This window comes from Falco naumanni, chromosome 9 (assembly GCF_017639655.2).
Source record: "Falco naumanni isolate bFalNau1 chromosome 9, bFalNau1.pat, whole genome shotgun sequence".
NCBI classification, from domain to species: domain Eukaryota; kingdom Metazoa; phylum Chordata; class Aves; order Falconiformes; family Falconidae; genus Falco; species Falco naumanni.
In genome coordinates this window covers 33,616,540-33,627,836 of record NC_054062.1, presented here as the reverse complement: position 1 = coordinate 33,627,836, position 11,297 = coordinate 33,616,540, and the positions used below count along the sequence as shown (strand labels likewise).

Genomic DNA, 11,297 nt, shown 5'->3' with positions numbered 1-11,297 from the left:
AGGGCCATGGTTGTGCCTTTGTGGCCTTCCCTGCTGCGCACCACCTCACCCCCGCACCCCTTCCCCGGTGCCTCCCACCTTTCTGTACCCCCTCCCCTGTTGCACCCAGTTCCCCCCGCGCCCCCCTCCCCTCCCTTGCCGCTCCCAGCCCCGCCCCAGCCCTGGCCCCGCCCCCGGAGTGACCCCGCCCCTTCCCCGGCCCCGCCCCGCGGCGCCCCTGCCCAAGAGTTTCCCTGCCCTCCAGCCCTGGCGGGGCCCCGCCCACCGCCAGCACGAGAGGGAAGGCAGGGACCAATCGCCTCTCCGGGCAGGGCATCCGCGTGGCGCTGATTGGCGGCCCCGGCTTGGCTTGACGAGCCCCAGGCCGGCGAGAGGTTCGCCCCGATTGGCCGCTGGCGCCGGCCGGCCCCGCCCCGCCGCTTCCCCTCCCTCATCCCCGCCCGGGCGGCAGCAGCAACCGCCGCCGTCGCCGCCGCAGCGTGAGGCGGCTCCAGCGGCGCGATGGCGGCCACGGCGGGCAGATCGCTGCCGCTTCTCCTCTGCCGCCGCCCCGCTGCGCTGACGGCGGCCGGTTGCTTCCCGGCGCTGGGGCGGCGCCGCCAACAGCAGCAGCGACACCGGACGGTGAGTGAGACGGGAGCCGTGCCCTTCAGGCGGTGGCCGGCTGAGGCGGGCGCGGTGCCGGCAAGCCGCGGGCGGCGGGGGGGCCCCCCGTTCCGCCCCCCCCGCCCCGTTCTCCGGGAGGCGGCGGCGGCGGTCCCCGGCCCGGCCGCGGCAGCTGCGCGTTATTCTTAGCGCCGTCGCCGGGCGAAACTTGAGTGGGGCGGGCGGCGGCAGCCGAGCCCCCGGCCCCGCTCCGGCAGCGGGCAGCCCCCCGACCCTCCCGCCGTCGCCCCGCCCCCGCGAGCAAGCGCCCCCCGCCCCCGCCTTGCGCCGCGCTGTCTCTTACCTCGCTCGTCCCGGAGGGCGCGGGAGCGGCCCGGCGCAGCCATTTACCGGGCACGGGCTCGCGGGGTGGGGGTCGGGTCCCGGCGGGGCGCGGCCGCCAGGTGGCGCGCGGGGCCGCCGCGAGCCGGGGGGGCGGGGGTCCGGCAGCCCCCGGCGGGGCGGGCGGTGGCGGGGCAGCAGCGCCCGGGGGCGCGGGCTGGAGGAGGCGAGCGCCGGTGGCCAGCGGATCTTCGCTTTTTCTTTTTTTTTGTTATCAAACATTTTCCTCTCTTTTTTGCCGCCCCTGCTCAAGGTCAGCCAGGGGAGGGGCACCAGGGGGTCTCCCCGAGTTCCCCCCCAGCGGGTGTCAGCCGGGTTGGTGCAGCCCCTGGGAGAGGGGCCACAAACAGCCGGTTATTGTTTGCTTCCCCTGCAGGAGCAGCGTGCTTCATGGCTTTGCCAGGAAAGAGGAGACTGGCAGCACATGCGTTGCTTACTATGTGCCTTAGGGTGGAAAAAAATGTAAAGGCAGCAGGTTGCGTCTTGGAGCTCGAAAGATTTGCTAAAAATACCGGGAGGCTTTTTTCTTTTTAAATTAAGGGAACAGTATGTAACCGTGGGATATACTTCTTAGCTTTTTGCCACAATCTGTTTTATTGCTGCCTATAAAAAAAAGCTGCCGTTGGAGGTGTGCACCTGTCGCTCGCTTGTTTTGCTGGAGCAACTAATCATGAAACTACATAAAGCCACCAAAATCATGTATTAAGTGGGTGATGGAGCAGGGCTCAGAGCTCCATTGGAACAGCGGATACAATGCAGTGTCTCTAGGGTACTGTGTAAAGAGCAGCAAATTGTTTGTGCCTTGTACCTTCGGGGTGCCGGTACTCTACCGGTGTTGGTATGTTCTCACAGCAATGGGATGCCGGAGGTTCTGTCGGTATCGAGTGTCTCAATTGCATCAGTCCCATATTTGCAGTGCAGTCGTTCACATGTGTGAAGTGTGACTTCTGCAGTATTGATTTCAGACTTTGTAAATACCGACCTGACAAGTGAGGTCACCAGTACTCTGGGTTCTGGTCAGGTGTGGAACAGCCTTTTCAGCTTTCATAATTGTCATTTAAGTTGTCCCTTTTAGCAGTCTGACCCAGAAAATAATAAATTATTTATCTAAACTGAAGTTGACCTTTGCAATTAATTTAACAGAGACTCAGATTCATGCTTGATGCTGCTAACTGGACTAAGTGTAGCAGTATATGTGCAAGAAGATCAAAACCAACCATTAAAAACAGTACTGAATCTGTTCTGTTTTTCTGGGATATTTTGCTGCTGCTGTGGCCCCAGCTGAAGGGTGGGCATGCTCGGGAGCACACTAAAATTGTACTGTCAAAGCGGTCCCCTTCAGGTACTCGGGGAAGGAGAAGGATTCTGCTTGTCCTGTGAACTGATTATTAGAAGGCTCTTCTGGCTTTAGTGCCACTTGCGTTATGCAGTTTGATTTTTGGTTGCTTGGCTGTTGGCTGTTTGTGGTATTGCAGTGATTAATTTTGGGGGTTTCCTTATTTTCAATAGGGAGGTTGTACACAAGTCAGTTCAGTAGGTATTGAATGGTGAAGTATCCCAGTGAACCTAGCGATCAAGCGAAAGCTGCTGGGAGCAGGTCAGGACCCAGTATCTTAACTGTTCCTCTTGACAGTATCTGTAATGTGCCTATTTATTTCCTCGCAGAAAAGATGATTTATCCTTTCTGTCATGCTGCATTTGAGAAACTAGGTGGACCACTGGGAGAGAGTAGAGACCTGAGTGCTGCTGAATCCTGGAATAAATGATCTCCAAAGAGAAATAACAGGAACCAGAGCTCTTCATAATAAAGAGAAAATTGAAAGGAGGTTGCTGTAATGTGGAAGCAGAAAAACAGAAAATCTGTTCTGGGTAGGAGAAGAAGTAATGGGCTTACAGTGTGAGAAGATAGGTTTGGTTAGGTGCTGGAAATCTTTTTACTGACAGTAAGAGTAGTGAAATCCTGAACTCTTTCCTGGGAAAGCTGTTCAGTCTTCAGTCTTGAAGGTGGTTGGGACAGGTTGGACACACATGAATCTGTTATGGCTGATGAAGAATTGATTGTGCTCTGTGATGGGACTGGACAGCGTAAGCTTCTTGAGTTTATAGGTTATATTAAAAATAGGTAGGAAGACTTTGTATAATATAGATGTAATTAATAGAGTGATTATATTAGGTATGTCTGTGCAGTATTATTTTTAGTAGCATAAATTCTACTTGGTTGCTTCTCAGGATGGCTGATTTCTTGCAGAGGTGATAAATTAAATGGGCTTGCTTGAAAAAGGGGGGAAATGCTAAATGGTCTTATGGATGAGTTCTTTCAAAAGGCATATAAAATATGCTGGCAAGAGCCTGGATCAATTGACTGGACTACTGTGAGACAACAGTACTTAAAAAAAAAAACAACACCACCAAAACCAACCCAAAACAAACAAACAAAAAAACCCTCCAGATGGGGAAAGTGCAAAGAATGAGGCTACGATAACATTGAACAGTAGAGGGCAAGGAGGTCTAAACTCTTGAGTAAATAGACACTTGGTTTATGAAGGGTCAGATGGGAATACAGTAATATTGGGAGCTGTAGGGCTTGAATGAAGAATTCACAGCTTAAGAGTTTTGAATGCTGAGAGAGTTGGGAAAGATCAGTGGGCTCAGCATGTAGATATGGGTTTATGGAGGATACAGCAAGTCTTCCTGTGATACTGTTCAGACAGGACAGAACATGATGTGAGAGACCCTGGGAAGAGGATGCAGAAAATTTGAATGAGAAATTTGCTTATTGATCTTGAAATAGGAAGAAGCAGGCAGGAGGAAGCGTTTACTTATACTTGTGAATTTCAAGTGATAACGTGCCTTGCAGGATTACTGGGCGGGGTAAGGAGAGAACTGATTGGCAAAAGTGGGGCTGGAGCATCCGTAGTGTTGGAAGTACGTGACAGGGCTGAATAAATGGACTTACAACAGAGGTACCAGAAGTTGCATCTATTTCTATTCTCCCAGTCTGTTACATGTACCTGAGAGTAGAAGAAGCCTTGTAGAGGAGGAGAGGAAGAAGAGATAGCAAGCATGTTTGCAGTGGAGATGCTGCTGAAGCAGACAGGGGGTTTGTACTGTCAAGGGGAACAAGTGGATGGCTACAGCTTTGGAGATGAGTACATCTGAATAGTTTGTAGAGCGAAACATCAATAGTATTGATGTTTGTTTTAAACTGATGCTATATGCACTTCCTTGTTGGGAGGGAACTGTGGACATCTAATGTGCTGCTGGAAGGTTGTGTGTGAAGATGGGAGATGAGAGAAGGCAGTTTGGTTAATCAAGCCCAGGTAACTTCTGGTGGGAAGACCAGAAACAGCAGAAGTCAGTATCGGCAAGTAAGATGGGGTGGAATGAAAGTACTGTGTGTGGTTTCTTTTTTATATACACCAGCTACATCCAAGAAGTTGCAAAGGATGGAGAAGCAGGGAGAGTGGTGGAGACAAGCCCAGCTGGTGCTGGTCGGCAGGGACTGTTACAAGGTGTGTGGTGGGGGTATGAATGTACAAGCCTATGCACTGACTTTTAAGCCACAGGATTGAGATGGGGATGGAGCACTTGGTGGGTGATTAGGTGGCACTTCTCAATCTAGCGGTGTTTGCTAGGTTATCAACTGGTGAGAAGCGTAGCAGCCATGAATTGCGATACTGCCTATTAAGGCCTTTGTCCTGCAGTAATTTCTAGAGTTTAATGCAAAAATTGCTGCTATTTCTCTGTTAGACAGCTTGCCCTCAGAGGTGTGTGGAGAGAGTATTAAAGTGGATGTTCCTCAGAGGAAAGGTCCCCGCAAAGAAGGTCCTTCTTTGACTCTTACTTGTTCCAGGTAGTGTGGGTGTTCAGGGTAAGCTGCTGAAGACAAGAGCTCCACGCCGCTGAGGAAGTAATCGATAAATGTTTTTCAAATATGTGGTGGTAGGCAAGGACTTAAATAAAATGTTCTACTTCTGCATGTTGAATACCTGATCTTCATGACTTTCTTCTTACAGGGATTAGTCTCTGGTTACTGTGTTTCTTAGTGCACGTAGCCAGTGCTTGAGTTCTGCTGGGTTGGAATGTAATCAACTGGTTCAAATGTGGAAAAAATACCTGTAGAAAATCAAGAGCTCAGCTGCATGTGGTGTTCCTATAGTAGTTAATCTCGGCAACTCTGGGTAGATCAGGAATAAAGACTCCAAGTGCCGCCTTCTAAAGCTGAGAAGGAAGATCTGAACCTAACTGAGCTGCAGCCAAATTTCAAGTAGTTATCAGACAGGTCACAGGTTTTTGTCTCTGTTCCAGAGGAGGATCAGGGCTACCTGTGTCAATCGGCCCTCCAAGCCAGGTAGGGTTTTGGTGCAGGTAACGCTGTATTAAGGATGCAGTAGAGAGCATATCCCACAAAGATGTGAGGATTCTGTACCAAGGAAAGGTGTCCTGGGGTGTGAGAAACCATGGGAGGAGGATGCAGTGGACATGGTGCATGTATTTGGTGGTTTCTTTCCTATGCTATGGCGGAAACTTGCAGCATCAGGTTCCAGAGAAGCTGTTGCTCAGCTGTGTACTGATTTCCGTGGTGGGGCCCCCAGTAACCACCCAAAGACCTTGCTGTTACAAGCAACAGTTGATTGCCCTACAGTTGTCCACTTGTTGAAACAAATTTATTTATCTGGCAGAGCTTGAGGCTCACAAAACTCATGGAGCAGCAGTGACTGGCTGCAAGGATGGTGAAACTTGGAAGAATATTTCGCTGTGGTGTCTGTTTTTGCTGAGGATGGGAACTGGTGTACTGCTTTAATTAACTGAACTTTTGTTTTCCTGACCTTGCATACTGCTGACTGTAATTTTCAAATGAATCATTAAAAAGCTGAAGAACTGGTGGCTGTCCAGTGGTTTGAAGGGGCATAAAACAATTATTCTTGCCAGATCTTTGGTTGTACTTGTTGCCTGCCCTGACCTCCAATGTTTCCCATGCTGCGACACCCATAGGAACAGTGGCATGCATGCTGCAAACGAGGAAGAGATCCATCTGGTGTAATTTTGGAAGTAAACCAGGATATGGCTTGAACTGCAATATAAGTAAATACCAATCCAGCAGAACATTTATAATGTTGAGGGAGCTCTAGGAAGAGTTAAAGACCATAAAGATGGGTCTCTCCACCAAATCTACCTTTTTCTCCTGTTCCTTCCCTTGTCTCCTTCCTACGCATGTGCACTTGCTGTCCTGCTGACTCCTCACTTGCCTTGCCCTGGCAGAGGGTGGTGAAAACATAACAATTTCTTGTAGCTGTCATTGCCACTTGCCCATTCTAGTACTGGCTAAATTGATTAAAATGCGAGGCCAAGTAAGGTCTGCTGCCTCGTGCTGGATTTACTGCCACAAGGAGCGCTATGGCTCAATAGTATTTTGAAAGGTTCAGGAGGAAAGAAAACTTTTTCCATGCTTTTACCTCAAATGAGAGGAAGGAATCTGCCCTAAGCTAATTATAGAGCAATGGAGTACCAGTAGTAAGTTGAAAATTTTGTGCTTTTTAGCTTTCTTTGTTAGATTGTGTTGGGATTTTTTTGCATGAACAAAAACTTAAGAGGGAGATGACCAGCAAGTATTTTTTTGATGTGTGAAAGTAGCTAAAACATTCTTTTGGTGGTTTTAATTCTTACAGAGCAAAATAGGTTTTTGAAGGCAGGCTGAATCTAAAAAAAAAAAAAAAAAAAAAAGGCATTTCATAGCTTTTGCTGTGCCCATTCATCCAGTGAATAGGAAAGAAGCTTCAGATGTTGGGTTTGTGGTTTGGTTTTTTTTTACAGCTATTTGATGATACTATTTTTTTTATTTATACCTCAGCCTGTGGGAGTAATCAAGACTTTTTATGTAGGGTCTGTGATAGGAAAGGAAATTACAGTCACGGTAAGGTTGATCCAGTCATTAATATAAAAAATTTCAGGACAGCTTTTTGCATATGGGGAATATTTCTCAGCTGCATTCGCACAGAATAGGTATAGCTCTCCTTACTAGAGTCAAGCCTGAAAAGAGAGGAAAAAGAGCAATATCTTTTTTTATTGTTTTTCATTTTGTAAAGATGTTTTTACACTAATCTTAAAGATTAAACTTTCTTTGAGATTAGGTCCCATCTGGTTTTGAGGGTAAAATGTAACTTTTATGATTTCATTTCAGATTTGTGCTATGAGTCAGTTTTTTGTAATTCTGTAAAATAGCATTGAGATGATACAAATCTGTAATTTATATTATTATCCTATTTGTAGGTCCATGGAAATGTAGAAATGGTTGGGTTTTGATTTTGGGTAGCTTTATTTTTGTTGGCTTTGGGTCTGTGTTTTTTGGTTTGTTTTTGTTTTTTGTTTTTTTTTTAATATTCCTTATTTATTGCAGTGTCAGCTGGTGGTCACTCTTGCTGAGATCCCAACTGCTGCTTTCTGCTCCCATGGCCTCTGGTAGCCCCACGTGGGATGAGGAGCTGTCCTTGACAAATTTTGCTAGATGAAACTGTGCTCTCTGCTCGCCATGGAGGAATGCTTATCTCTGGAGTGCTCTCTGGGTGAGAGACCACCTGTGATATTGCTGATGTGGTTTTCATCGTATTTCAGTACTTGCTTTATGAGGGCAAACTAGAGCAATCTGGCTTTAAGGGCTGTTCTGTCCTTCAGTATTTAATGATGAAAAGAAAATGACTTGTCCCTTTTCTATTAAACTTTTGGCAAAGGGTTTTCTTCCTCTTATTAAGATCTTAATTGGTCATCAAAATGAGATGTCATTTTAATGAAGATGAAAATATGCATCACTTTAATGTGATGTGGCACTGTTTTCTAGTAGGGCAAGCCTATAGGGTATCGCTTACGTCTCATGTAAAACACTAAGCATGTCTGCTATCTTTTTCTGCATTCTTGGCAGCTCTTAAGGAATTAGGAAATGTAGAACAACTTGCATAACTGGGGGGGGGGAAACACAGTGAACAAGCTTATTTCAGCTTTTTGCTTTTGTTGGCTTCCCCAGGAGGAGAAGGCTGCCATGCAACGAGGAAAACTCAAGTCTCTGAAACTATGTATTGGGGTAATTAAAACCTGAATTTCACTTTGTTGTATAACAGGAAGGATCTACTGGGGAATGACCACCATAAGTAAACCCTCTGGGTGATTGTCAGTTTTGTGTTCTGTCCTGCAGCCTGCTGGGAATAAAATAATTCACTCTGAGGTCATAGCCTAAGAAGTTTTATAGGGTTTAAGAAAAGCTTTGTGGAATGTATTGCTGTTTTGAGAGGGTTTTGGAATAATGCTATGGTAACAATTTTGATTGCTTCCGTCACACAGGTCCCAAGACATGTATGTAGCTTGCTGCTCATTCTGTTATCCAAAGCTTATGTAGACTCAAAGTGGTGTGAGGTTGTAGAAACGGGGTGAGGAAGAATGGTTGCCAGATGAAAGTGGTAAGCCTTGGCTTTGCAATGTACCTCAGAGCAGCATCTGTTCCTCTGTGTGTGTGCAGGAGCTGGGGACACCTGAGCACACTGTCAGATGGAAAGAGGAATGCAAAATAACTGGATTTCTTGGATCAATCTGCATGCGATTTCAGGTGGGGAAGCTCACCAAGCAGTTCGTGAATGAAGTGACTGTAGGGTTGGTGGCTGGCAAACAGCATCCTTTCCTTCTAGATTGTCAGGGACGTTTCTAACTAATATCTGATTTGTCTAGGTCAGTTGCTGGAAAAGTCTGAAGTTAGTCCATGTTTTTCCTGTTCTGCGTCATCGTGTTACCCGAAAAGCACCGAGCTAGGCAAAGCTTTCCTTGTTTTATTTTGTTACAAAGAATGTTGTGTTTCCTTAAGCTGCATACTGAGTTTATTTGGATAAGCTCATGTCAATTATTACTAGAGCTGCTAAGGAAAAATGTGTTCCCTAAATGTAGTAATGGAGGTGGCTTGTTTGTACATCTGTGACTTGTATGTTTTGGAAATGGCTAGAAGAGCAACTTTAAGAACCATTCAGTTAGAACCTGACATATGGACCTTGTAAATTCATGGGTTTGTTCATGATTTGTAAAAGGTATAGGTTCCGATGAGCAGGAGGTACTCCCTTGATATACGAGCTTGCTCGCTGTCAGCTGAAATGTGAATTGGCGATACCTGCTGAACTGTGACTGTTTACTCCTTGTCAGCTCCTGTTCTCTGTGTGGTTTCCTTCATCGGTGCACATACCTGTCACTTGACTTATGTACTGTAGACCCCCTTGTTAAGGCATGGTGATATTTGTCTTGAGCCCTCATTTTCTTCTGCAAAAAAATGACTTCTAATGATGCTGCGTTCTCTTTGATTTGCAGCTGAAATCTGTAGAATGAATAGCAAATGGATGTTCATCAGCCAGAATGCACGTTGTGAAATATCATCAGAACAGCGGGCTCTGTCTCTAAGTGAAAGAAATTAGTTGTGACAGACTGTTGTGAAAGGAAATAGTTCTTCTCTCCACTTAAACAATTTCTTTAAAAATACATCCTCATAATTTATCCTTGTCATTTTTTCTGAAGATGTTTGGACTTAAGTGATAGTGAGTTTTCTGCCTGGCAAAGTAACTCAGAAGGCAACAATTTCAAATGGTCCTCTGACAAATGAAGATCTTAAGAGAAAATGGGCTGTCCAAAATAGCACAAGAGTAATACAGGAATTTTTCAAGTTGCGTGTTAGAAAGCAGTAGCTGGGATCTGGATGATCATTTTTATATGGGACTTTTTCTGTACGATTACTACATTGCCATTACATACATAATGCTTGCCACTGGAAACAATTTGATACACCATGTCCTATTCATGTTTTCTGCTTCTAAACAAAACCCACAGTCAAAATGCAATGCAGTAGCAACCTTTTAAAAGTAATTTAGATTAATTGGGAACCTGTCTGAAACATTGCAGATAATCTTGTGTGGAGAGAGATGGGAGAGAAGGCTGGCAGAGAAAGTAATTTCTCCCTGAAATAACAGTGAGGTGAAAAAGTGCAGAGATTTCCCAGGGGAAGAAAATGTGATTCCTTTTTTGGAGTGAAAGTGCTCTAATTTATCATGTGACTTGGGAAATCCTCTTGGCTTCCTGCAGAGGCGAAAGGGGGAGCCGAACGTTCAGTCGGATGATAGAGCGTGGCATGTTTGTGATGCGCAACAGCATTTGCTGCATAAAGAGCTCCCAAGGGAGTCTGCTGCTTGCTGCGAGGCTATTCCTGTTATCAAGGGACTTGTTTCTAAGGTAGTGATAACAGAAATTCCATTGTCTAAATATTTAGTAGATTTTATAATTATATCAGTACAGCGCGGTATGGTTTCCTCTGAGTTTGAGGATATTATTACATTCAAGAGGAGAGTATGATTCTTCACTTGGACTTGGGTGTAAGGGTTTCAAGATGGCCAAATCTAATCTCTATCTGAAGAAAGAAGAGTTGTATTATGAGCAACGTATATTGCTAGCAATATAACAAGCTCCAAATACTCCCCTCTGAATTGAAGGAGTATATTGAAGATTTTTTCTTTCCTGTTGCAAGTTCCAGATAAGCTGCTCTTGTGCTGTATGAACTGCCTGGAAAACTGGACGAGCAAGTGCTGTTTGGCTTTTATTCAGGCTACGGTCAGTGCTGTGCATCATGCAGGAGGACTGAGGAGGCAGAGGGCATGTTGTTGTTTTTGACACCTGGAAAAGTGAAGGGAGAAACAGTTACATGTGTTGAAACATGGATTCCTAATTGTTTGCCAGGGCGATGGGAGTCTGATCACTAAGTAACAAGAAGCTGATAGTCCAAAACAGAGCTTTGGTTTGAAGCCAAAAAGACAGGGATTTCTCTGACCACAAAGTTGAATAGAGTGATGGTCTCCACAATTAGTTTTATCCTAAGAATAATTTTGTCCAAAGATAAAGAACATGACTCAGATTTGCACACGTACTCATTAAAAATAAATCACAATTTTGAATCGGCTCATCACTCTTGTGTGTAGGAGTGACCATTTCCATACTTCCTTTTGGCATTTAGTGTTCAAGAGAGTAATTTTAAACAGTTTCACAAAGTACTCCTCTTCATTATTTAGCTAGATTGAGTAGGGCAGGATATGAGACTATGCAGATATTTTCTTTTGAGTTGGCAAGGATGCTGAAAGTAAGGATTTTGAGAAAAGCATTAATACCACACAGGCACTTGTGAAATGAATTGTTTTGTAAATAGCATTTTGAACAGATGTTGTTTTTTATCTTTCTCCAAAGGTGGGTTGTTTCTGTTGACTATTCCTGCATGCCATTCAGTTTTACTCTACATAGCAGCT

At 45.6% G+C, this 11,297-nt stretch overlaps 1 protein-coding gene across 2 annotated transcripts in view; it reads left to right on the top strand.

The window, feature by feature from the left end:
- The first annotated feature begins 435 nt into the window (after positions 1–435).
- MCU (mitochondrial calcium uniporter) overlaps positions 436–11,297 on the top strand; it is a 93,143-nt gene continuing 82,281 nt past the window's right edge. For both annotated transcript variants that reach the window (XM_040606358.1, XM_040606359.1), the window contains exon 1: positions 436–624. In XM_040606358.1, the coding sequence (XP_040462292.1) occupies positions 502–624 (123 nt within the window). In that variant the 5' untranslated portion in view covers positions 436–501. The remainder of the gene's footprint in view (positions 625–11,297) is intronic.